Source organism: Lepidochelys kempii, chromosome 11, assembly GCF_965140265.1.
Source record: "Lepidochelys kempii isolate rLepKem1 chromosome 11, rLepKem1.hap2, whole genome shotgun sequence".
Lineage (NCBI taxonomy): Eukaryota > Metazoa > Chordata > Testudines > Cheloniidae > Lepidochelys > Lepidochelys kempii.
The window spans coordinates 11473007-11500259 of record NC_133266.1 but is presented as its reverse complement, the minus strand read 5'-3'; the positions used below and the strand labels follow the sequence as shown (position 1 = coordinate 11500259).

The 27253-nt window shown below is 40.9% G+C and overlaps 1 protein-coding gene across 3 annotated transcripts in view; it reads left to right on the top strand.

The window, feature by feature from the left end:
• Positions 1 to 27253, top strand: part of MYLK (myosin light chain kinase) — a 324299-nt gene that overhangs the window by 76652 nt on the left and 220394 nt on the right. For all 3 annotated transcript variants that reach the window (XM_073305128.1, XM_073305127.1, XM_073305130.1), the window contains exon 2: positions 23344 to 23516. In XM_073305128.1, the coding sequence (XP_073161229.1) occupies positions 23352 to 23516 (165 nt within the window). In that variant the 5' untranslated portion in view covers positions 23344 to 23351. The remainder of the gene's footprint in view (positions 1 to 23343; positions 23517 to 27253) is intronic.

The window sequence follows — 27253 nt, the reverse complement described above, 5'->3', positions numbered from 1 at the left end:
GCCTGATGAAGTACGTCCTAGAATACTCAAGGAGCTGACTGAAGAGATATCTGAGTCATTAGTGATTGTCTTCAAAAACTTATGGGAGAGATTCCAGAGGACCAAAAGAGGGCAAATATAATACCCATCTATAAAGAGGGGAATAAGGACAACCCAGGGAATTGCAGACCAGTCAGCTTGTCAAATCAACCTAATCATTTTCTTTGACAAGGTAACAAGTCTTGTGGATAGGGGAGAAGTGGTAGATGTGGTATATCTTGACTTTAGTAAAGTTTTTGATACTGTCTTGCATGACCTTCTCATAAACAAACAAGGGAAATACAACCTAGATGGAGCTACTACAAGGTGGGTGCATAACTGGTTGGAAAACCATTCCCAGAGAGAAAAGGAGGACTTGTGGCACCTTAGAGACTAACCAATTTATTAGAGCATAAGCTTTCGTGAGCTACAGCTCACTTCTTATGCTCTAATAAATTGGTTAGTCTCTAAGGTGCCACAAGTCCTCCTTTTCTTTTTGCGAATACAGACTAACACGGCTGTTACTCTGAAACCTGTCATTCCCAGAGAGTATTTATTAGTGGTTCACAATCAAGCTGGAAGGGCACATCGCAGTCAAGCTGAAAGGGATGTTACCAAGCTTGGAGGGATTGCAAGTGCTTTGGAGATTAGGATTAAACTGGACAAACTGAAGAAATGGTCTGAAGTAAATAGGATGAAATTCAATAAGGACAAATGCAAAGTACTCCATTTAGGAAGGAACAATCGCGCGTACAAAAAGGGAAATGACTGCTTAGGAAGGAGTACTGCAGAAAGGTATCTGGGGGTTATAGTGGATCATAAACTAAATATGAGTCAGCAGTGTAACATTGTTGTAAAAAAAGCAAATGTAATTCTGGGATGTATTATCAGGAGTGTTGTAAGCAAGACACAAGAAGTAATTTCTTCCGCACTGCTCGGCGCTGATAAGGCCTCAGCTGGAATATTGTGTCCAGTTCTGGGTGCCACATTTCAGGAAAGATGTGGACAAATTGGAGAAAATCTGGAGAAGAGCAACAAAAATTACGAAATATTTGGAAAACATGATCTGTGAGGACTGAACTGGACAAACTGAAGAAATAGTCTGAAGTAAATAGGATGAAATTCAATAAGGAAATTCAATCCTAATTGAAAACATTGGCTTTGTTTAGTCTGAAGAAGAGAAGACTGAGGGGGGACATAACAGTTTTCAAGTACATAAAAGGTTGTTACAAGGAGGAGGGAGAAAAATTGTTCTCTTTTAACCTCTGAGGATAGGACAAGAAGTAATGGGCTTAAATTGCAGCAAGGCTGGTTAAGTTGGACATTAGGAAAACATCATAGCTGTCAGGGTGATTAAGCACTGGAACACATTGCATAGGGAGGTTGTGGAATCTCCATCATTGGAGATTTTTAAGAGCAGGTTAGACAAACACCTGTCAGGAATGGTCTAGTATCTATTTATTACTTAATCCTGCCTTGAGTGCAGGGGACTGAACTAGATGACCCCTCAAGGTCCCTTCCAATCCTACACTTCTATGATTCTTTGGTTCTCTCTCTCTGGCAGCTCTGACTCATCAGGCCTTTGTCCTCTCAAGGGACTTGGCCTGTTCATTCCCTCTGGGGCACCTGGCATTGGTCACTGTCGGAAGACAGGATACTGGGCTAGATGGACATTTGGTCTGATCCCGTGTGGCCGTTCTTATATTCTTAAGGGCCCACCCAGATGCCCTGTTTTAAGCCCAGTTAGAGTGAGCTGATGAGTTGCAATGCACTGGCGTCTTCTCTTTTTAAAGGGACAGTGTTACCCTGTGACACATGGGTGCACCAAAACAAATAGACTAGAGATGTTCTGAGGAGGAAGAATTTGGATCTGGATTTGACTTTGTCTAGGGGCTCAGCCTCTGGGGTTTAGGCTGAATCAAAGCTAAAGTTCAGGTTTAGATTTGGTGGCACTTGGTATCTTACAACCAATTTCTCTCAAATTTTCACTATCACAGGCTCAAATCTCATGTGAGACTTCAGCATCATCCAAACCTGGAACAGGAAAATAGGTCCCTCCCAGAGTTGCAGTACATCAGTAAGGGCAGGCTTGGACCTGGGGAGTCAAATCCAACCACCTTCCTCCTCATCCTGGCCACATGGAAGTTTGAAGGGAATCAGAGTTGGAAGTAGATTTCAAAACCATGCATTATAGGCACATATATAGAATGTTGCTGAGTAAGTCTGATAAGTCCTGTGTGAGTTGCCGCAAATCACTAGTTTACAAATACAATGTTAAGTTACGTAAACCAACTTTTTAATGCAGTAAAATATTTGACTGTACCAGCATGTGAAATAGCAAATGTATTAAAGGCACAGATTTGTTTGTGTATGTGTCAGTCCTACCTCTTTCCTCCAGCCTGAAGTGAAACCTGTGTTGAGTTGTTTGTGGAAATGGATGCTTTGAGAGCTTGGGTCTAAACAGGATTAGAAGAAATTCCTCCAATTTCCCTCATTATAGCAAAGCACTGACATTGTTAATGTCTTGTGTGTTCTATATTGGCATTCTGTGGGGCTTTTCATATGATGAATAGTCCACTTTAAGATGGCTGCTGCCTTTCCATAATTAAGTCTGTGTTCTCTGCAGGGTAATACTCTTCCTCCTGACCTAGACCTGGTGTGCTTTGTCTGTGGGAGTCTATATTCTAGGTTTAATGCATTGTATTGTAAGCAGTCAGATGACTTGGCTTTGTCTGATCCCTAAAGAGAAGGTAAATCCAGGCAGGAAGAGGAAAGAAGTGATTTATCTTTTCCAGATAAGAACAGGTACATAGTCACAAGCTCATGTTTAATGGTTTGAAAATTTGGTTTAAATTGGTGCTATTCAGGTTGTGGTTTTGGAGCTACGTGGCTCTTTGGGGTGGCTCTTCTGAAGCCTTCAGGCTTGAAGGGAGCTCCTTACACTTTGCCTAGTCTCAGGAAGAAAAAAATAGACCACAAGGGAAGTGTCCTGCTGCCAGAGACACCTGCAGGGTTATGGACAGGGTTGAGACAATCAACCAGAGGCCAGTTTGCCCTCCTAACAATGGTTGATTTATGCCCTAGAGCATGAGAGTTTATATCCTTAATAAATGTTTCTTAGCTAAAATAGCTATGAAAGTTCCTATCATGTCTCTTTGAATCCTACTAATTGCTTGGCCTCAATGGTGTTTTGTGGCAATGAGTTCTGCAGATTACTTATTCACTGTTTTTTTAAAAAAAATCTGTGACTGTTAAAAGCTCTGATGAACAATTACATGAACACCTGCTGGGATACAAGACGTAGATCTAACTTGTAAACTCTTCAGGCAGGGACTGTTTCTATATATTTTATAGCTCCTGGCATGCTGTCAGGGTTTGACAAAGAATAAATGATCACTGTTTGCCCTGGAGTAGGAATGCATATTTGGTTTGCATACATGTGCACAATTGTTGTGCCCAGGAAAAATACACTGGCAGCAAGAGCTTATGGGCTTATTCTTGTGCGGACAGATAATGAGATTGCATAGAATGTAAGTCAGTGCCAAATTCAGCGTTACACAACACAGCTCTGGACAAAGTACCAGTGACACTCTTTAAATCAAGAACGTAATTCCTTTTGTCTTAAATATTCACAGCATGACCCCAAAGCTGGTGACATTTACTCAGGGCCCAGTCCATCTTGCATAGAAGACAGTGGGGGCCTTTCCAATGATTTGGTCTCGTTTACAGACTAGAGCCCCTTTTGTGGGTTGAATATGAACTGTGTAAAATTTGTGGCTTTTTTCCCAAAACTGGAAGGAACTTGGCAGACTTGACTCTGTTTCCCTTTGAGTCTCTTGTCTGTCTTTGAAACCAAAACTTGAAGCAGCCACAAATCCCAGGCCGATGGTAACCAAAGAAAATGTTTCCTTGACCCACCTTTTATGAAGCATTATAGTCCTAGCAGTTTGGAAGTGGGCAATAGGAATTGACCACTTGCAGCAGAACCAAGAAAAGACACTGTTGGTTTGTAGTTTGTGAAACATGGAAACTAAAGTTAATCTGTATCCAGAGTTTGAAGACAAAATCTGTTTAGCTGTTCAGATAAGAAGCTGAAAACAACATAAATTCAGCATTCCAGAATGTATCCCTGCCTCCTTTATCACCCTCACATATCTAAATCCATGAGTTCACCAGAACAAAAGGAGGAGGTTTAGTAACATATCCTGTCTTTTCCTTGATAAAATGCATCTTGTCACATTAGTAGTCCGAATGTGCAAGGGGCCTTATGATAATGGTATCTCTGAGCCACAATGCAGTCTACTATCCTAAATCTAATTTATGGCTTTACTGGAAACATCTGGATTAGGTTTCATTTTGTTTAGGGTGTAAGTCTCTGTTCTAGCATTTTAACCCTCTGCCTCAAAGCTATATCCTGGATCAGCAATGCTTGTACTTGGGCTTCTGGCTGGGACAACTTGTGCTGTTCTGAAGGCTGAAAGATCAATGACCTTCTGAGGATGTTAGCTAGTGTTAATCTTAGTTAGTTTGTACTAATCTTTTCTGCCATAAACAGCCTAAAATCTGGTAACCTTAGGTTTTGTTACAGTAAAAGATTTGTGGATCAGATAAGGGTACTGCTAGGCACATTCTTCCTCCGATTCTTTCTCTCCATTCCTTCTTGCAGTATATCATAAGGGGAATTGTGGAATATAAACTCAGGAAAGGCAACCCTCCTAAAATGATTTATCAAAGGAAGCTGAGTAACATGGGAGTCTGATCCGCATCAGACTCCATGGCTGTTGACAGTTTTCCTGCCTTATCAACTGGATGCCTTGCTGGCACAGCTTGTTAAAACTGAAGCAGGTCATTAAAGACAATCACAACTTCCATCATATTTGTTTTCAATAGTTCAAAAATCCTCAGGCGGTTTCTTATCAAAAGTTCCCTGTTAAGCTTAATATTCAGTTTGTTGTTACGGCGATGCAGAAGAGGTGCAATGTTTGTATTTTTAAATTTTATAGATTGCTTAGATCAAAAGGTAAAGCAAGAACAATTCTAAAGGAAGCCTAGAATATATTTCTTAGCAGCATTGCAAAATGACTATCAAAGTGCTACAGAGAGGCAGCATAGTCTAGAGAGTTAGGCATGGAACTGGGGCCAGGAACTCCTAAATTCCGATATTCTGTCTTGCTGGGCAACGTTGGGCAAGTCATTAACCTCTCTGTATCTATCTTTCCCAGATGTAAAATGGGGAAAATATGTGGAGCTTGGAAAAATTGTTCTACACCTACTTTCTGTAGGATTAAATCTACTTGTCAGGGTGGAAGAATACACTTGCCGTTATGTACCCTGCAATTTGAAAGATAGCACATATATTTATGGAAATAAAAGGTAAAGATCAAACTAAAAAATTTACCAGAAGAAACTAAAATCCCATTTCTTTTTCAAGGGGTCCATTTCCAATGGTAGTCTCCTTATAACTTCTTATTTTGAGCTTTTCATGTACATCTCCTGTTTTTATTAGGAGGTGATGTTAGGTTTGGATGGGCAGAGTAATATTTTCTTTTGAGGGGATTGAGGCTTGTGTTTTGGGAGATGTGAGCGTGTTGAAAACTGGGCTAATAATGGCATGCTGGCTTCAATGTTAACTATGGAGTGGCTACCACTACTCCATAATGAGAGCTTGTTTCTCCAGAAAGTGATGGAAGTTGACGAGAGAAGGCTCTTATTTGCCATGTGTGGGTGAGTGGATTTTTTCCAAGCCCTGCTGACTTAACCACCTTAGAGAGGTAGTGTGGTGATTATATGCCTAAAGAACACTTTCTGAAGTTGTATAACACTATTGTAACAAAGAAGCTAGGACGTATGTGTACTATGTCCCTCTATGGATAGAATCAGAACAGCTTATCACAGGTTGGCTCCCTGGGACACAACTCCCCTCCCCAGCACCTGCGGCGCTCCCTCCCACTACTCCCAAGCACACACGGCGCCCCCCGGGCTGCATTCCCCATCCCCAGCACCCCTGGCTCCCCCAGGGCTGCCGCACCCCATAAGTTTTAGTCAGGGGTATATAGTAAAAGTCATGGACAGGTCACAGGCCGCGAATTTTTGTTTACTGCCCATGACCTGTCCATGACTTTTACTAAAAATACCCATGACTAAAATGTAGCCTTACCTATAACTAGCAGGAAATGTTACTGTTTGAAGCCTGACACATGCTGCATGACTGTGAAAGAAAGCAGGTCTTTCTCCTCCCTGACCCCATTCTGAGGGGGAAAGAGAGGGAAAGCGCAGTGTTAATCTATTTGCATTGTGAGGAGTGTTGTTTTACTCTTCTGTTCTGCTCAGCCACTCAAGACAAACTCCAGTCAAATCCATGGACTATGCAAGAACCCCATGTTGAGTTTCTCTATGGGGACAGATTCCTCTTTAGAGATTTCTAAAGGTTCAGTTTGAGATTAAGAATAACTTCACACAGGTACAGCATGGATGGATCAGTGGATAATCAGTCAGACATGTTGCTTTTTTTGGTTTCTTTTTAAATCAAGATTTTAGTAACCTTTTCCAACATGTTGGGTCGTTAGAGTACAGAATTGAATGTCAGGAAAACAGCTTCTTATAATCTAAGATCTGATGTTGATCCTTAGGCAAGTCACTTAGCAGCTTTGTACTTCAATTTCCACGTCTGTCAAGTGGCTTATTCTCTGTCTATGCCTATTTCAATGTATCTTGGGTACTTCTGGCACCCATTACTAAAGTGTCTGAGCATCTCATAGTTGCTTTTTCAATAACCCTGATGAGTAGGAAGGTTCCTCATTTGGGGAACTGAGGCACAGAGAGACAAAGTGGGTCACCCAGTGTCACATAGGAACTCTGTAGTGGAGCAGGGAATTGAACCCAGGTCAACCCCCTAAACTCTCAACTATCCTTCCTCTCACAGAGGTGCTGTGAGTCATAGTCCATTAATGTGTGTATAAGGCTTTAAGATACTCAGTTGGAAGGTGCTATTTAAATGCTAAGTACTGCTATTATTAAAGCAGTTTATGGGGCTTAGGTTAGGTGAGCTCTAAGGCTTGAAGCCGGAACCTTGGCTGCAAATCTGAGTTTGTGCATGGAATACTTGTATCATGCTGTTATCTGCTTGTATTGACTTATCCTAGCCCTACATACATTACAAGGCTGTAAATGGGGCTCTTGGCAGCGGAAGCCACGGTAGAATCCTGTGCCATGGGCCTCCAAATGTTTCAACAAGGTTCCTGACTCCCACATGCACCTGAGATTTCTAACTATAGATTTGATCTGTTGTGACTGGCTTAGGGCATATGGACAGGAGATGAGCAAAGCAAACATTCTGGATACGCTCAACAGCTGTGCAAAATTGACCTGGAACATCCTGTGTATAATCTAATCTATCAATTGTGTCCTCCAGGGTTTCTGTGTCATGTTCATCATTGTACTATCTGACCATCTGGACAGCACTGGGAAATTGTTTCCTTAGTTGCAGAGATTAATTAGCAGAGTGTGTTGTACTCCTCTATATATTAGAGATGGACTTGGACAAAACCCCAGAGTCAGGTAATCACATAGATTTTGTGGAAGTCTGGCCCTATATCTGATTTTTGTGGCTCGTGCATGTTTCTGGAAGAAATTCAACTGCAAGCAGCCCCCTGCATCCAAATGTCCTGTTTGTGTTTGTAAAGCATATGAAGGCTTCAGATGTAAAGTACATATTAAGTACAAAGGATTATTGGTGAAAATGAAAAGTATGAAGAATGGGAGAACACACCAGTCACCCTAAGAAATGCTGGCTTTGTGTTTACAAGAATCCTTCAGTCCCTATATAAGGAACGAGAAAGAAATTATTAGAGGTTTGGCCTGAAGTTTGGCTGACGATAGTTAGCTCCCAGTGGTGAAATTGAGACCCAGATCCAGATTGTAATTCCAAAGCTTTCCACAGATTGAGATGTTTGGATTGAGCTCCGGAAATTATAGAAACCTGTGAAGGGAATTCTATAATGTGTCAAGAGGGGAGTCCTGTCATTTAGTACATTGAAAACCTTTCAATAGAAGCCTCTTCTTTTTGTATATATATTGTTAATGAACTTGAACCATAACACATGCTTGTGATCCAGTTTGAATCCCACCACAGTCCTACAGGAAAGCATGTTGGAATCTTAAAGAAAAGCCTCACCTTGTATTCTGTTTGCCAGCTGGGTTTCCCTCTGGCTTCAATTTGCTGCTATAAAATAGCTCTTAGGTACAGACACCCCATAGAACCTGCCCAGTGCACTTCACATTCACTTGCTCATTTTTCTTCTAAAATAACAGCTGTGAAGAAGATGGATTTACTGCTTCCTAATCTGATGTTTCAGATTAAACATTCAAGGAGGTTCTGAATCTTCAGAGGTTGTTGCATTCTTTTAAAATACAATTTCAGCCTTTTTTAAAGACGCATACCTTTAAACTTGCATTTTTTTTCAAATTTAATTTTTTACACTGATTAAAATAGTTATATTATGTAGAATGGTTGTATATAACAATTAAATAATATATATATACATATCTCCCTGTATGTGTGTTTATTTTGTATGTCTTTCCCTTCCACTGAAACCTTGTGTAGTTAATATAGCAATAAACAATTAAAGCCTCAATCCTGTAGAGTCTTATGCCCATGCTTAAATTACAAGCTATCAGTAGTCCCAATGACGTCACCAGGGCTACTCACCTCATGTAAAGTTAAACATTGCATAAATCTTTGTAGAAGTGAGGCCTAAGAGTGTCCTAAAAAAGTAGCATTGTTAACAAATTGGGGGAGGTTGCAGGCAGTGGTTGCTGGTGGCTGAAATTGAAAATACCTATGAAAAATATACATCCTCAATAGTTGTTTAATGTTGAGAGGGACAAATGGAAGGATCTGTCCATGGGGAATGACTTTCTTTGCCTTAGTATCTATTATAAAGCCTTATACTTATTAGTTTTCATCATCTTGACTCCTGCTGCTGCACATTGTCAGTGAAATTCCTCACGTAGCCATGTGGTGGCAGAACAGAGAGGAGTTAATGTATCTAGATAGCAGTTTGTGTTAAAATATTAATTCAAATGGGATAAAGATACAAGTTTTATTGAATAGAGGGTTAGATTTTCAGCACTGCCACTGAGCTGTTGTGTGAAGATGGGGAACACGCTTCATGTCTCTGTGCCTTCGTTCCCAAGCCCATACAGTGAGGATAATGATGCTTATCTACTTTTGTAGAATGCTTTCAGGTCTGTGGGTAAACAGCTCTACCTAAGAGTTAAATGTTGTTAATTTATGAAGTGTGCTCTGCCTCCTAGAGCTTGGTTGTATTTATTTAGAGAAATTTCTGTAGCAGTCAGCCCTGGATTTGGAACACTTAACAAAAAAAAAATGAAATTAAGTCTCAAAACGTGCCTGGGAAGTACGTAAATAGACTTATCCCCGTTTTACAGATGATCACAGAGTTGAAGTGACTTGCCAAAGGTTACATAGGAAGTATGTCACAGAGCCGGGAATCAAACACACATCTGATTAGCAGAGGGACGCTGCATGTAAGAGGTGTGCTAAGAAAGGATTTGGGAGAGGAAAGTCTGGCTGTTTAGCTCTCCAGAGGATGGAGGGAGCAATCTTTCAGCCTCAAAAGGTTCCTAATAACTGCCACCTAATATGCCTGGTATTTGACACAAAACTTCTGTGCTGCTCCATAGATATCTCCTTTTGAAGTGGCAGCATTTCAGTGGAATGATGGCACTTAGTAGAACATTGTTGCCTTTTAATTACACTTAGAGGTGGCAGTGGTATTCTCTTAAAATGAGAAACCAAAGCCGTTTATAGCATCACTCTGCTCTCTCTCCTATACACAAGCAGAGTTCCCACTGAAGTGAAGGGCCATGGGACGCTTGTTGACTGTAGAATCCAGCGTGATGATTCACTGGATTTTAGGAAAGGACTTAATTCTGGGAAAACATGGTCCTTTTAGAAAAGCATTTGGTACCCATCTTGTAATCTGCATTGAGTTTCTACACACTCATTTGTGTGAGGGGGACACAAACTGGTTTTGCACATTTGTTTGGGCAAATAGGCAAGTACAGTTTGTGGGACCACATCCAGGGTTTCACACACACAGTGTTGCCAAAAAATTAAGCTTACAAAATCTTTGTATCAAAGGCTTGGGCATTCAAATTTGGCATCTCATTTTGTTCACCCCTGGAGTGAATTACAGTGCTATAGAACTTCACTGGGAAAAAGATCGGATCCTTGGAGGTCAGGTTGAAGACATCTTGGAAATCTGATCCTCCGAAGTCTGGATTGTTGGATAGGGCTTTTTCTTCCTGACTTTGCCTCCATGAAAATGATTATATATAATATAAATCCAGAAGTGACTATCACATAGCAAGACATGTGTAAGGAAAAGAGTCAGTTCTCAAATTTGGGTTCCTAAATTATACCTGTAAAACATCTACACTTACCTGCACAGATGGGTATTTTTTGTGAGCAAACAGCTCATCACGGGCGAAATTGCCACTTTACAGTCTGTTCTCCGCAAGCAGCCGTGTGTAGTTGTGCTGCTATAAAAAGTAAATCTAACTCAGACTCCCAGTCTGCCTTCCAGGCTCCCTGTTGCTCCAGGGCGGAACGAAACAGTACTGGACCCCTACCCAAAACAGCACGCATCTCCCAGTATGCTGGCACTGGTATCTTCCAGGGTATTGGAGGCATGAACCAAGGCTTCGCCCGGTTCCCACCTTCTCCACCCACCTCCTCATGAGGAGAAGGTAGTGGCTTTATGGCTCCAACTTCCCCTTGTTCAGCTACTAGTAGCCTGAGTAAGGGAGTCACTTGTGCCCCCCTTACGCCTTTGGAGGTTGTGTAGGACTAGACCATCACAAGCCATATGGGTGTAAGTACTGGCTTGTGCAGTGTTGTAGGTTTTGTGTGTACACTTGTAGAATTGTGTGTGCAGAGGAAAAGTTGTCCGTGCATCTTAGCCTTCGGGATAAAGCTAGGATCTGAAAGAAGAAGGTGCGCTAAAATTGGTTTTGTTGAGTAAGGCATCCATACAGCCTGTATAGCCAGCCCTTGCAGATGGAAAGGCACTCCAAAATACTGAATTATTAAACACAGTGGGCCAAATTTAACCCTAGTGGCACTCCACTGAATTCAGTGAAGGTAAAGAATGAATTTAGAGGATGTGTTTTGAAAGACAGACACACTTTTTTTTACAAATAACCTTCATGGGTTTTTTTTTAAAGTGAGAAGTAGCTAATTGTGAACTTCTGGCCATCTGTGTACCTTTCACTCAGTGTATGGTACTTACACACTCCTCCCCACCCGAAGCATCTGAGCGCCTTACAGTCTTTAATGTAGTTATCCTTGCAACACTCCTGTGTGGTAGGAAAGTATCACATGCATTTTACAGTTGGGGAACTGAGGCACAGAAAGAGGCTTACCTAAGGTGACACACAGTCAGTCGTTTGTAAAGCAAGGAATTGAACTAGGTCACAAGCAAATGTTCTAACCGCTGGACTAATCCTCTCACTCCACTCCTTAAGGGACTCAATAAAAATTCTATGCAGATTTCAGCAGTAGTGGTTCAAAGGTTTCTGAGGGCACCTGGGTTAAAATAACAGAATGGCTGAACCCCGTAAAATGTGTGCCTAAGTGTGGAGTTGCAACATCAGTGAGTGAAGTTAATTTGCAGGCTCTGATTTCCTCTCTCTCTCTCTCTCTCTCTCTCTCTCTCTCTCTCATATGCACACTCTCCTTCTCTCATTTCACTTCTGACTCAGAGGACGGACCTGGGAAAAGGAAATTAGTGTAATTAAATGGCTATGTAGGAAGCTGTTGGTAAGTATTTACTTATATAAAATATGTAGAAGAGAGAGACTACTGGCTGGGTTTCTTAGCATTTGCTTTTCTTGGTTTATTTTTCTAAGCAGAATATTGAGTGAGAGAGATTTGTTCCCAGCAGAAAATGCTTGAAACACATTCGTCCGCCTTGGTATTAAAGAGATTACAGTGCACACTGTGAGAATTTGTAAGGATTTGTGTGCTTTTTAGAAAGGATTAAGAATAAAAAATCTAGAATAGAAATGCTGTCTAGCTGCATCATTACACTACACACCAGAGTTTCTATGCTGGTTTATTTTTGTATTATATAGTACATATTGCAACTTTTAGTTCCAGCAGATTTTGTTTTAAAGACTGTAATCTATCTGTGAAAGCCAGGTGAAACGAAATGGTCACAATCCATCTAGAATCCCTGAAATCCTATTTAGCAGCAAGCTTGCCATACTTTTAAGAAAAAGATTTTGGGGATAATCTGCCATTCTAGAAAGTTGCTTAAATAAAAGTATAAATAAAATCATAGCACGCAAGGATCTCGATTGCATTTGTTCAGACTTGTGCTGCTTGCCAAATTCTAACTAATACTGGGCAAGCTGATTTGGTCTCTGATTGCATTTGTGTAAAAGCATCATGGAAATGCTATTTTCAGAGCAATTCCAAGAACACCTACAGTGTGAAATTATTTTTTGGGGAACTTCATCATTGAGTATTTGCTAGGCAAAAAGATTTCATAATTGGCCACTAGAAAAGGCTTTAAAATGCAAAGCTCACTAAAGTCAAACCTCTAAATGTGAGTGATTAGAGGCTTATGTTGCTCTAAAATTGCTTGTGCTAATTTACAAGTTCATAAGTCTTTGGGGAACACAGTCTTAGCCCCTTTAAACACTGCATTTAGAAAAACTTCAAACCACTTTTTATTTTTAGACCAGATGTGTGCTAAAGCATAAAAATAGCTTTTACTTTATTCAGTGGTTCACACTAACACCATGATATTTAGCATTAACCTGTTGATTTTATTTGGCACTGCACCAAGATACACTAAATCTGCAAAGGTGAGGGTAAGAATGGTTCTTATGCTTTTTTGTTCTGTTTTTATTAATATCTTAAAAACCCTCCTAGGGCCTGATCCAAAGGCCATTGAAATCAGTGGTAAGATACCCTTATGGATTCTGATCAGTTCCCTTCAGAGTCTTTCATCTGAAGATCATCTATGTATGGAGTGGTTTTCGTTCATCTCGGCTTATGTTTTGCACACAGCAGTATGTTATGCCCATGTGGAAACAATTGCTTCTGAAGCATTTTGTTCACATAAAGTAGTCCCAGGGGCTACTCAAAATATTTGAATACTATAAAATACATGAGTGATCATTGGAGGGTCGGGGGTGGGGGGGGGCTGTGTGTTGCTGGTGATTAGGCCACTAACCTGGAATATAGGAGACACAAGTTCAAGTCCTGCTCCAATGAATATTTATTTACACAAAGTGGAACAGTTTCAAGAGGAGATATTGAGAGAGACTCAACCCAGAATATTGTATAGCCTGGTGATTAGGGCATTTGTATGGGAAGGGGCAGACCCAAGTTGAAATCCTTGCTCCAGAGGGGGGATTTGAACCCGGGTTTCCCACATCTCCGGGTGAAAGGGTACAACCACCACCTCAGTTTCATTTCCCCCAAAATGATTTTTTTTCAACTTCCTGTTAGCAGAGAATTCCCCAAAAAATTCATTTTTGGTTTGACCTGAACCATTTTTTCCCCCATTTTTTCAGAACTACGAATGAACCAAAAAATCAGTTATTCATCCAGCTCTATTTTGGATATATACTGGTGTGTGTTAGAGAGGAATTGGATTAATTTTTTTAAACATTGTTTATTTCTGATATAATTTTTGATTATGCACGCTTTCTGCGCATTGTGAGGTTGATATTTAGGGTCAGATTTTGCCCTTGTATATAACTGTCTAGGCAAATAGACTGTAATATCTTCAGGACTGGGGCTTTACTCGTACTGTCCAACTAGCACGCTAGTGCTATAAAAATGGCCTTGTGTATGTTATTGGCCTATGTTGATGCTCGATAGACTTTCCAGTTGATTAGTGGCCTAATTGATTGATCAACTTTGCTAATTACTTTTGTTTCACTTTTGGGTAAAGATGGATTTTAGGCTGGATCTTTCAGAAGCACTCCATGGAGTTGGAAATCAATGGGAGATGGGTGTATGTTGAGAAGGGAAGATCATCTGGAGAAAAAAGAGATTAAAAAAAATACTAGGAAAGAGGATGATGGGAAGGAAATGGTGGATGAACAACACAAAACAGGATTTGGGACAATCAAGAAAATGAAATGAGGAATAACAAATACAAAACTAGCACCTAACTGAATATTGTATGCTGATGCCCACAAAGCACTCTAGATATGGATGGCACAAGCTGGTAGTGTTTCGCTATTCAGACAAGATATATGACTTTAAAATTATGCTAGTGATGACCGCTTTCTCTTTCTTTTCTCTGTAGACCATCTTGTCTTGCACTTAAGGCCTGACATAGAACTCAGCACCTTGCAAGATTGGGCCCTTAGGTTACAACAAAGTCTGCTTTTGCAAACCTGCTCTGCAGAACTGTCATTTTACACAGGGCAGAGCAGTGGAGAATACAATATTATGAATACTGGTGTGATGAGGGAATAGACTAGACCTCATGGGCCAAATTTATGCAGGTGTAACTCCACTTTCTTCACTAGAGTTACACTAGGGATGAATTTGGCCTATTAGGTTTTTTCTGCCCCCAACTCCTTTGATGTAGAAGACATTCTAATAATAGATCTTAATCTTTGTCCAAACAATGAACCCTTCCAAAGAGTTCACAGGTTCTCTACTGAAAACTTAGTATCTGGTCTGTTTTTGTATCCTTCTCAGGAAGGAAAAGCTAGTGTTAAAGAACCAGTTTTGTGAAAGAAAACCACTTCACCAAAGATAGCAGGACTAAAACTTGGTCTTCAGTGTGTTAGGGGTTGAATACCCTATCCTGCTAATTTACTCAGGATGAGCACAACCGTAGTCCAATAATAGTCCCATTGACTATTCATGGAGTAAGGACTTCCTCTCTGAGTAACGGTGGTAGAATCTGGCCCTTAAGTATAATCTGTTTTCTTGGATAAGCCTTTGAGTTTTTTCTTTGCAGCACTGCAGACTCAATTTAGTTGCTTACTCACAACTTGGAAAATCACCAGTTTCATGTAATAGTAGGGTGACCAGATGTTCTGCTTTTATAGGGACAGTCCCGATATTTGGGGCTACATAAGAACGGCCATACTGGGTCAGACCAAAGGTCCATCCAGCCCAGTATCCTGTCTACCGACAGTGGCCAATGCCAGGTGCCCTAGAGGAAGTGAACCTAACAGGTAATGATTGAGTGATCTCTCGCCTGCCATCCATCTCCACCCTCTGACAGACAGAGGCTAGGGACACCATTCCTTACCTATCCTGGTTAATAGCCATTAATGAACGTAACCTCCATGAATTTATCCAGTTCTCTTTTAAACCCTGTTATAGTCCTATCCTTCACAACCTCCTCAAGCAAGGAGTTCCACAGTTTGACTGTGTGCTGTGTGGGCTGTGTCTTATATAGGCGCCTATTACCCCCCACCCCCTGTCCTGATTTTTCACACTTCCTGTCTGGTCACCCTGTGTAAAAGCTAAACTCCCACTCATTAGATACCAGTTGTGGCTCATCTTATTAGTGTGGAATAATAATGGTCAAAACCTGCAGGATATATAACCAGATCTTACACCTTCACATTTCCTACTTGATCTATTAAGGATTCCCCCATCCCTAAGAACTGTTAAGAAGCTGTGTTTTAAAGAATTGCTTATATTGAAAGTATAGATCCATATTTTGCTCTCATTTGAATTAGTGCATATTCTGAATAAGTGCATTGCAATGACAGGATTTACTCCCAGGATTTATTCTGGTATAAATGATGGCTGAAGTTGTAGTGTAGTTAATCTTATACCATGATTAAAGCTGAAATATCTTAATTCCTCTTTATATGTAAGTCTGACATTTTGCAGTGTTAGAAGTTGCATGCTGTTCTTTTATAGTATCTTCACATATGTATATACGAACATAAGCACAGCCACAGCAGAACATATCAATCATCTGTGCTGTCTGGTATTTTATAATTGCCAAAACCGAGGGAGATTTTGGTTTAACACCCTTCATCTAACATATGCAGGCACCGAACCTAGCTGGTAGATTGAGGGATAGTTCTTCCTAACCACAACTGCTGAGTTCTGAAGCATTGTAGCTTGTAAGCACGAGGACTTGCGGCCTTTTCAATTTTTACCCTCAATAGTGTGATTGCATGTGTTGCCTCATTCCAGTCTCTCTCAAGACTCATTTCTTCAGTCTCTTCTTCCACCACTAGCCACTTACCCTTGCTTTCATATTTCACTTTCTAATCCTTTTAATTTAGCTTGCACTCCAACAAATAAGTCTGAATAGATTCATAGATTCACAGATATTTAGGTCAGAAGGGACCATTATGATCATCTAGTCTGACCTCCTGCACAATGCAGGCCACAGAATTTCACCCACCACTCCTGCAAAAAACCTCACACCTATATCTGTGCTATTGAAGTCCTCAAATCGTAGTTTAAAGACTTCAAGGAGCAGAGAATCCTCCAGCAAGTGACCCGTGCCCCATGCTACAGAGGAAGGCAAAAAACCTCTAGGGCCTCTTCCAGTCTGCCCTGGAGGAAAATTCCTTCCCGACCCCAAATATGGTGATCAGCTAAACCCTGAGCATATGGGCAAGATTCATCAGCAAGATACTACAGAAAATTCTTTCCTGGGTAACTCGGATCCCACCCCATCTAATATCCCATCACAGGCCATTGGGCCTATTTACAATGAATATTTAATTACCAAAACCATGTTATCCCATTGTACCATCTCCTCCATAAACTTATCGAGTTTAATCTTAAAGCCAGACAGATCTTTTGCCCCCACTGCTTCCCTTGGAAGGCTATTCCAAAACTTCACTCCTCTGATGGTTAGAAACCTTCATCTAATTTCTAGTCTAAATTTCCTGGTGGCCAGTTTATATCCATTTGTTCTTGTGTCCACATTGGTACTGAGCTTAAATAATTCCTCTCCCTCTCCGGTATTTATCCCTCTGATATATTTATAGAAAGCAATCATATCTCCCCTCAACCTTCTTTTACTTAGGCTAAACAAGCTAAACAAGCCAAGCTGTACCTGTTCTAGTTTGAATTCATCCTTCTTAAACATGGGAGACCAGAACTGCACACAGTATTCCAGGTGAGGTCTCACCAGTGCCTTGTATAACGGTACTGAAACCTCCTTATCCCTACTGGAAATACCTCTCCTGATGCATCCCAAGACCGCATTAGCTTTTTTCACGGCCATATCACATTGGCGGCTCATAGTCATCCTATGATCAACCAATACTCCAAGGTCCTTTTCCTCCTCTGTTACTTCTAATTGATGCGTCCGTAGCTTATAACTAAAATTCTTGTTATTAATCCCTAAATGCATGACCTTACACTTCTCACTATTAAATTTCATCCTAATACTATTACTCCAGTTTACAAGGCCATCCAGATCCTCCTGAAGGATATCCCTGTCCTTCTCTAAATTGGCAATACCTCCCAGATTTGTATCATCCGCAAACTTTATTAGCACACTCCCACTTTTTGTGCCAAGGTCAGTAATAAAAAGATTAAATAAGATTGGTCCCAAAACCGATCCTTGAGGAACTCCCCTGGTAACCTCCCTCCAGCCTGACAGTTCACCTTTCAGTAGGACCCGTTGTGGTCTCCCCTTTAACCATTTCCTTATCCACCTTTCCATTTTCCTATTGATCCCCATCTTATCCCCATCTTATATTTAACTAATAATTCCCCATGTGGCATGGTATCAAATGCCTTACTAAAATCTAGGTAAATTAGATCCACTGCGTTTCCTTTCTCTAAAAAATCTGTTACTTTCTCAAAGAAGGAGATCAGGTTGGTTTGGCACGATCTACCTTTTGTAAAAGCATGTTGTATTTTGTCCCATTTACCATTGACTTTAATGTCCTTAACTACCTTCTCCTTCAAAATTTTTTCCAAGACCTTGCATACTACAGATGTCAAACTAACAGGCCTATAATTACCCGGATCACTTTTTTTCCCTTTCTTAAAAATAGGAACTATGTTAGCAATTCTCCAATCATACGGTACAACCCCTGAGTTTACAGATTCATTAAAAATTCTTGCTAATGGGCTTGCAATTTCATGTGCCAATTCCTTTAATATTCTTGGATGAAGATTATCTGGGCCCCCCAATTTAGTCCCATTAAGCTGTTTGAGTTTCGCTTCTACCTCAAATATGGTAATGTCTACCTCCATATCCTCATTCCCATTTGTCATGCTACCATTATCCCATAGATCCTCTTTAGTCTTATTAAAGACTGAGGCAAAGTATTTGTTTAGATATTGGACCATGCCTAGATTATCCTTGACCTCCACTCCATCCTCAGTGTTTAGCGGTCCCACTTCTTCTTTCTTTGTTTTCTTCTTATTTATATGGCTATAGAACCTTTTACTATTGGTTTGAATTCCTTTTGCAAGGTCCAACTCTACTTGACTTTTAGCCTGTCTCACTTTATCCCTACATGTTCTGACCTCAGTAAGGTAGCTTTCCTTGCTGATCCCTCCCTTCTTCCACTCCCTGTATGCTTTCTGCTTTTTCTTAATCACCTCTCTGAGATGCTTGCTCATCCAGCTTGGTCTACATAGACTATACAAACCTAGGCAGAGTTTAACTTCTGTATTTGAGGGAGTAGGGGTCTTAATAAGTATAGCTCTGACTTTTGAATTTACCGATTATTAGTGGTACTTAAATTACAATGTACTTGAAATCACAAATACGGTTTATGTTTCTTATTTAATCACCCTTTGTTTTTTGTTTTAATTTAATTATTTGACATGTTTACCAGATACCACTAAACAGAACTGAGCACTGTCTTGTAACTATGAGTCAAGACTCCTAGTTTTAGAGATTCTGAGAAACAGTAATTTCCAGTTCTATAGAAAGTGTGAGGAGCTGGGCCAGATACCTAATGGCCCAAGTGTGTTGTGGGCTTGTGAAGGCTCCCAAATGTTTAGGCTATTATTGAATATTTAAATGAATGTTTGTTTTGATAAGATATTATATATAATAATAAGGGTAGGATTTTCAACAGTACTGAGCCTTAGAGCGGGGTGGGAAACAATTTTCCTATCCCAAATCAGTCCTCTTTCCCCCTCCCCACCCCCCAAAAAAGTAAACCAAAAATCTGAAAAAAAAATTCCTATTGGTTCAAACGAAATGCTTCATTTTGATGTTTTCAAAAATCTTTGTTTAGATTTCAACCTTTTTTCATCTTTTTTTCTTACATTTTTTTACTAAAACTTTCATTTAGAGACAAAAATCATTTTGAACCAAAAAAAACCTTTTCATTTGGAAAATGTCAAAACAGGATAGTTCAACAGTTTTGAGACAAGCTTGTGAGTTTACACAGAGCTCTTCTTTAGGTCTGGGAAAAGTACTTTCCCCAGACATGAAGAAGACAAGCTCTGTGTAGCTCAAAAGCTTGTCTTTCACCAACAGAAGGTGATCCAATAAAAGATATTACCTAACCCATCTTGCCTCAGTGAGAAGATTGTCCTTTGTGCATACCTAGGGGGCCTTTCCCATGAGGCAAAAATAGGCTTGTTGCTGATGCTATGGACTGGGATGCAGTAAAGGAATTTGCCTGGCTGTGCTCCAAGTGGTGCTTGGAGATGGGGGAGAGCAGGAGCACCCAGCTGGGGGAGGGAGCCCCTGGAGTCCCAGCTGCCCTCCCCTCCCACCATGCACTGAGGGGACTGGGCTGTGGCTGGCAGATCCAGTGCGCATCACTGCTGTGTGTGTGTGTGTGACTCTGGCAGGCTCTGGAGCACTGCGATAAATGCTCCCTCGGCTGCCTTCTTCCATCCCCTTTTCTCTGCAGACTGTGTCCCCGTCCCCTCCCAGACAAAGTGACCATAGCGGCTGCAGCCCCAGTGTAGAAAGGGCGCTCTGTGGCCAGCATGAGCATCCTGCTGCCCACACCAGGCCTGGAATACAGTTTGGGGCAGTGCTCATGCATGCCTCCCCCATCTCTGTCTGTGTATAAAAACTCTGGAATTAACAATGCAAGAATCAATCATACACATCTCTTAGTCTGCTTTTGACAAATTTAGGTGATTAGCTCTCTAGGGCAGGGACCTTGTCCTTCTGTAGAGCACCTTGCATGCCAACTGTGCTCTATAAATAGAGTTCTCTAGGATGGGATTTTCAGAAAAAGTTAAATGATTTAGGAGCATAAAACCCATCGAAAGACAGTGAAAGTTGTGTTCCAAATCACTTAAGTGCTTTTAAAAGTGTCATTCTTAATTCCTTTATTTAGAAGGAGGTTGGGGATTTTGAGGGATTGCTTCATTCTTAGCATAGGTCCCAAACAAATATGAAGTCCCCTTGAGTTCTGGGAGAACCTAATTCAAGGGCCAGTTAATTTTTTTTTTTTTTTGTGAACATGGGTGGGGAGTGGGGGGAGTTCCTATTCTTTTTGTTTTGTTTTGGTTTTGTTAAAAATAATGCCAGTGCTTGTTTATTCCTTGTTCTGTCTAATCAACAGTCATGTAATATCAACTCTTAACTATAATAGGGCATGAAATTAATGATTCACTTTGTATTGATAATTTCATCTTTAAAAATTGAGGTTGCAGAGATAATTTTCTCCACGTTGTTTCTTGTAAATTCCTGGGACAGTTGATTGACCAACACATAGGTACTGGTCAATGACCTAGCTTCCCCATTAATCATTATAGTGAGCAAACCTGTCAGGCTTGTTTTAGGATTTTGCATTTGCAGCATACATTTACTTAACAAAAATTTCTAGAAGCTTTTTCCAGCAAATAGTTGTAAGGTTTTGGAATCCTGATTGTCCCTCGCATCATCCCCCCCCCCCCTACACCAGTAGTTCTCAAACTTGTGTACTGGTGACCCCTTCCACATAGTAACCCTCTGAGTGCAACCCCCCCTTATAAATTAAAAACACTTTTTTTATTTGTTTAACACCATGATAAATGTGGGAGGCAAAGCGGGGTTTGGGGTGGAGGCTGGCAGCTCGCAACCCTCACCATGTAATAACTGCCCCCCCCCCCACCCACACACCACTAGTTTCAGGGCATGACCCAATGAATGTCAATCCCACCTTGCTTTGCAATGCTAGGAAGCTGTCTAGGATTATCTGGGGATGCGGGTGGACAAGGAGTAGGAGCTTTATGGATATGTTTGGGAAGTAGGGAGAAAACAACTATGGCTAGAGACCACCATCTGTATTTGTATTAGAGCCAGGTTTAAATTCTGTTCTTGCTAATGGTAATGGGTGTCAACACATTTTCCCTAAAGAGTGTACACTGGGTTGCAAATAGTCTTAGCAAATGATACTCTAGATTCTTCCTCTTTCCCGCCCCCATCTTAAAGCATGCTATCGCACAACTGTTCATAGTACAGTATAGCACTGAAAAGGAAAACCATATTAAGTGGAGACAGGCATCGTCCAAATCTCTCTTTTGTCTGTTTGATTTTACCTATTATCGTTGTGAGTAACTCTTAAGGTGGACTGAAAGACTGAAAGAGTCTATAGAGAGAAATATATTTTCTTTTTTTTCCCAGCTGACTTAGTTAGTGCATTGAACAGCATTTTGTATGGCGTCCATGTCACTGTCTCCCCTATATAGTGTAGTCAGTTTTCCTTGTATTATGGATCTGTCAGAGAGCAGCATGGCACTGAAAAAGTTAAATAAAAGAGGAAAACGTGATTCTAAAACCACAAAAATTGGCAGAGGTAGATGCAGAACTTGCAATGACACTTTTGTTTTAAATGGACCAGATTTTACACTGCTGCCCCTATAACACTTGGCCATTTAAACATGCCACTGAACATGGCACTTGTGCTGCACCTTCCCAGGGGGAGCTTTGGAAGGCTCCTGAATGTGTTGGGGGAGCATGCAACCTGAGAGGGTGCAGACTGCTCCCCATAGCATGCCTGACATTGGAGAAATGGAGCTGTAACTTTGGCACTTCCCCACTTCCTCTAGGGTTGTGGGCAACCCCTGGGTTGCTGTGTTTTTTTTTTCCCCTAGCACCTTTTGAGATGGCATGCCCTCTGCATCTGTGGAAGGGCCAGGAACAATGCAGCGCTAAATTTGCACAATTCCTGCCTATTTAAGTTAAACTTTTACTGCCTAGTTATGTATTTATATCTGTTACAAGTGATATCAGAAACTGAGGTAGCATGGGTTAATAGATGGGGCACTGAACTGGGACTTACGAGACCTGAGTTCTATTCATGACTCTGCCACTGATCTGCAGTGTGACCTTAGTCATTTCTTCCCTCCTGTTATTTGTCCATCTCGTCTATTTATATCATAAGTGTTTTGGGGCAGGAACTGTGTTTTCCTGTGGGTGTGTACAGTGTTCAGCATAATGGGGCCCAGATATTTGTTGGAACGTCTAGGTCCTGCTGTAATACAAATAATGATAATTGTTCCATTTGAGTAGGGAATATTTCTGATCTCTTCTCACATTGGCAGTGTGATGTACATAGACATTCCACAGTGAGCTGTCTCTGATGGGAGAGCTATCCATGATGCGACAGCTATCCATGATGGGACTTCTAAAAATGCCATTTCAGTTGCAGTCTGGTGTAGTTGCCTCTCTAGCTTTGATCTCCTTGCTTTTTCTCGTGCATGTAGAAAGCCTTTACTTTACTTTACTTTTCTTTTTGGAAATTGAGGGTTTGGAATGCTTGCAAAATAAGTATCCCCTGTGTATCTGCAGTGTGTTTCTTTGGAGGGAGATTTGCAGATATTTCTTAAGCTCTTGAAAGCATGGTATGAAAAGTCAGACTTTCAGTATTCACATTTATAACTTAAATCCATTGGAAATAGAACTCTCTTTATGTCACATGTATTTGTTCAACGTTGACTCTGCTTTTACAGCCTATTGATTGTCAGTGTATTCTACGCCAGGAAAACCAAAGAGTCATATTGTTAAAACCAACTTTAAGTGCACTATTACAATTATAGCACAGCTGAGAAGGCTGTGCTTGTGGTTAAGGCACTGGACTGGGACTTGGGAGGTTTGCATGAAGTTCAAGACTCTCACTGATTTACTGTGTGATCTTAGGCAAGTCACTTAAACTCTTAGGGCCTCAGTTCGCCATCTGAAAGATGGGAATAATACATATCACTTTAGACTGAAGGCTCTTTGGGCAGGGATTGTCTTGTATGTACTATGTGTACATACGGCACAACCAAGCCCTGATCTTAGCAGCCCCTAGTTGCTACTGTTATATAAATAATAGTAACAAGTCAATATTTTACTTCTTGTTTCTCTTTGTCTTTGAAAGCTCTAACCATGGGAGATGTGAAACTGGTGTCATCAACTCGTATTTCCAAAACCTCTGTGACGCTGGAGCACTCACCTCTCAGCCCCTCTGTCCCAACAGAAGCACCAGCATTCACGCTTCCTCCTAGGAATATCCGGGTGCTGCTGGGAGGCACGGCCAGATTTGAGGGGAAGGTAAGAAATGCATCGTGGGGCGGTAGAGTGGCTTTTTGTTTCACTGCTCTCTCCTGTCATCTCACTGAAGGTTTCCGTTGGGTTGAAAAACGTAAGAATCTGGTTAAATATCTTGTTGACCCTCATTCTTACACGAAGTCACCCGTTGGTGAGTGATAGCTGGCATTTGAGACCTTACCATGCCAGTGGAGGAGAAAACATTGTTGCTATCTTACTGTGTACTAAGTGTAAACTTTAGGCAATCCCATCTTTCAGGAGTCTTAGCCCAGCATGAATCACTCCTCTCTGCCTCCATAATTGTCTCTAATGAGAGCCTAAGGCAGAAAACGGGCTCCTCCATTGCTGGCACAGTTCCTTCTCTCCCAAAAGTGCTTCTTTACAAAACGACAGGTTTCAAAGTAACAGCCGTGTTAGTCTGTATTCGCAAAAAGAAAAGGAGTACTTGTGGCACCTTAGAGACTAGTCTCTAAGGTGCCACAAGTACTCCTTTTCTCTTTACAAAACCTTACTTTTAAATCAAAACTAACACAGCAAGTCTTCCCAAGAGTCAAAAGCTGCTCATAATCTAAGAAAAAGAACTTGAAAACCGGCATGTAACATTGCCACCTGGCATAACTATGTATTCATCTGAAAGCAAAGCAATATTTTCAAAGTAAAGCCCAATTAATATGTACATTTGGTTATCCCAAAAGGACAGAAATCTGGAGAGATAAAAGAGGGGGGAAAAGCCTCTGAGATTTGTACAAAAAAACATTTTCCTTGAGACTTTCAGTATTGTCTGTACTTGAATCTGTATTATCTTCTCTCTGTCACAAATAATCTTCTTTTCTCTCTCTCTCATCCCAGTTATCTCCTTTTCTTTTCCATCACTCCAAATCTCACTTCTGGAGCTGTCACCCTTTTCTCTCCACTCTTCTACCCTGCCAGTTTTTGTCCTCCTCTGGTTGTGTGCTGACAGCTGTATAGTGAAATTCACTAGAATCCTAATCTTCGAAGTGGTGGGACATATCTGTCAGCACAAGGAGCAGAGTATAGCAGAGAAACAGGAACGATCAACCTACTGTTAACAAAAATGGTACTTGGAAGGTTTTAGAAAATTCATTGCTATTAAAAAATTAACTTTAAGTAGGGGGGCACTAGGGGGTGTCTGATATTTATCTTGTTTGTTGTTCAAATGAGAGCTGGTTGGAAAAAGATTTTTTTCCTGAAGACAACTTTTTGACAAAAACAAAAAATTGTTTTGGGAAAATGTTGACTTTTTGCTGCAAAACTGAAAACCAGAAATTAGTTTTTGGATTTTTGTTTAATCAAAAACTTTTTTCCCATCAATTAGCCCTAGTTTATATCTTAATTCAAAATTAACAAAAACCCATTTGACCCCCCCCACCCCTCCCCGGACTGTGAGGCGTTGACTTATGCAAATGCGTGTTCTTATTATTGCTTCCCTTGTACTCCAACCCCTTTTCCTGCCTATTGTTCTGACATCTTGTTTCAGAGGCAAACTCTGTGAAGCAAGGACTGTTTCTTTACCCTGAGATTGCACAGCATCAAGCACAATGGGGTCCCAAGCCTGATTGGGTCCTTTACGCATGACTGTAATAAAAACTAATAACAATATGTTATGATAGAGGTATATAAAATCATGAGTGGTGTGGAGAAAGTGAATAAGGAAAAGTTACTTACTTGTTCCCATAACATAAGAACTAGGGGCCACCAAATGAAATTAATGGGTAGCAGGGTTAAAACAAATTAGAGGAAGTTCTTCACTCAGCGCTCAGAGAACCTGTGGAACTCCTTGCTTGAGGAGGTTGTGAAGGCTAGGACTATAACAGGGTTTAAAAGAGAACTGGATAAATTCATGGAGGTTAAGTCCATTAATGGCTATTAACCACGATGGGTAAGGAATGGTGTCCCTAGCCTCTGTTTGTCAGAGGGTGGAGATGAATGGCAGGAGAGAGATCACTAGATCATTACCAGTTAGGTTCACTCCCTCTGGGGCACCTGGCATTGGCCCCTGTCAGTAGACAGGATACTGGGCTGGATGGACCTTTGGTCTGACCCAGAATGGCCGTTCTTATGTTCTTAATACACTGAAATCAGAGTTGGTGCACAATATTTGGCAAATTTTATTTCCTTTTGTATTTTAAATCTTCATTTGGCAATTGGCAATTTGTGTTAATTTTCCCCTGCAAGTATGGATGGTTACAGATAATTCTGTTTGACTGCAGTGATACATACATTGGAGATCAGTGGCTGTTTTTATTTGCAGGCTGTGGTCCTCATTTATTGAATAAAAAAGCTGATATTTCTGTATTTTAGACCAAAAGGATCTCATTACTACCCACAATGCACCACTGCATTTCAGGATTAAATGGTAACAGGATAAAAAAAAGATTCTTTTTCTTATATCCTGAATAAAACATTCCAATCAATAACAATAGGACTCACATCCTTAATGAGAGACAGTGGTGGGCAACCTGCGGCCCGCAGGCCACATGCGGCCCATCAGGGTAATCTGATTGCGGGCCACGAAACATTTTGCTGGCACTGACCATCCGCAGGCACAGCCCCCTGCACCTCCCAGTGGTTGCGGTTCGCCGTTCCCTGCCAATGGGAGCTGCAGGAAATGGTGGGCTGCAGGGACTTGCTGGCCGCCGCTTCCCGCAGCTCCTGTTGACCAGGAACGGTGAACCGCGGCCACTGGGAGCTGTGGGGGTGGTCCCTGCGGACGGTCAACATCAGCAAAATGTCTCGTGGCCCGCAATCAGATTACCCTGATGGGCCGCAGATTGCCTGCCACTGGACTATAACCTACTCCTCAAGGGAACTGGACCTTGATAATCTAAAAGGACTCTGCCATCTCCTACCACAGTGATCTGGCTTACTGTCAGAGTACTCTCAAAATTATTAAGCAAAGGGACAGCTCTTAAATTTTAGTTCCAGCTCTGCCACTGATTAGGTGTATGACTTTGGGCAAGTCCTTTAAATTTTTTTGTGCTTCCGTTTCCTCATTTATAAAATGGGAATGATAATGCCTAGTCCACATGTGTTATATGGACAATTAGCCATTTGGAGATGAGGAAGTGCTTTATCATTCAAGATTATTAAGACCACAGCTTTCATTCATCGAGCTACTAGTGTAGTTCATATTAAAAATTCATGATCAATTGATGATATGTTTATATTAGATCCTGCTGTGTGGCAGATTAAGTTTAAATACTTGCAGTCACAATCCATGACAGTTAAACTATGCACCATGCATGGAAAATCCACTGGTTCCATGGCTTCTGCCCACTGCTACTCTTTGCCTTGGGGAACCTTATTATGTCCCTTCCAGCTCACACAGCTGGGAGGTAGTGTGTAGTGTAGCTGTAATTGTACAACTACTGGAAATTATCATTGTGCATCCGTTCTAAATTTCCAATTTCTAAATTAGCCAGAGGCTGAGATATGAAATTGCATACTTTTTTGGATCTATATGTAATAATCAGGAGTGGGAAATAATGGAGCACATGTTCTCGTTATTAACTTGTGTAAAGAAGCTGTGCTCCATTTAATTTTTAGACAATTAAATCATTGCTTTAAGTCAACATGTTCCTGTGCGCCTGATCCATTGTTTATAACCTAATGTGGTCAGTGCCCTTCACATTTGATTCAATTTTATTATTGTTTATAAACCAATAGGGTCATATTGGTGTCTTGCTTATGGTTCTAGTCCAGTGCTGTTGGAGCACTGC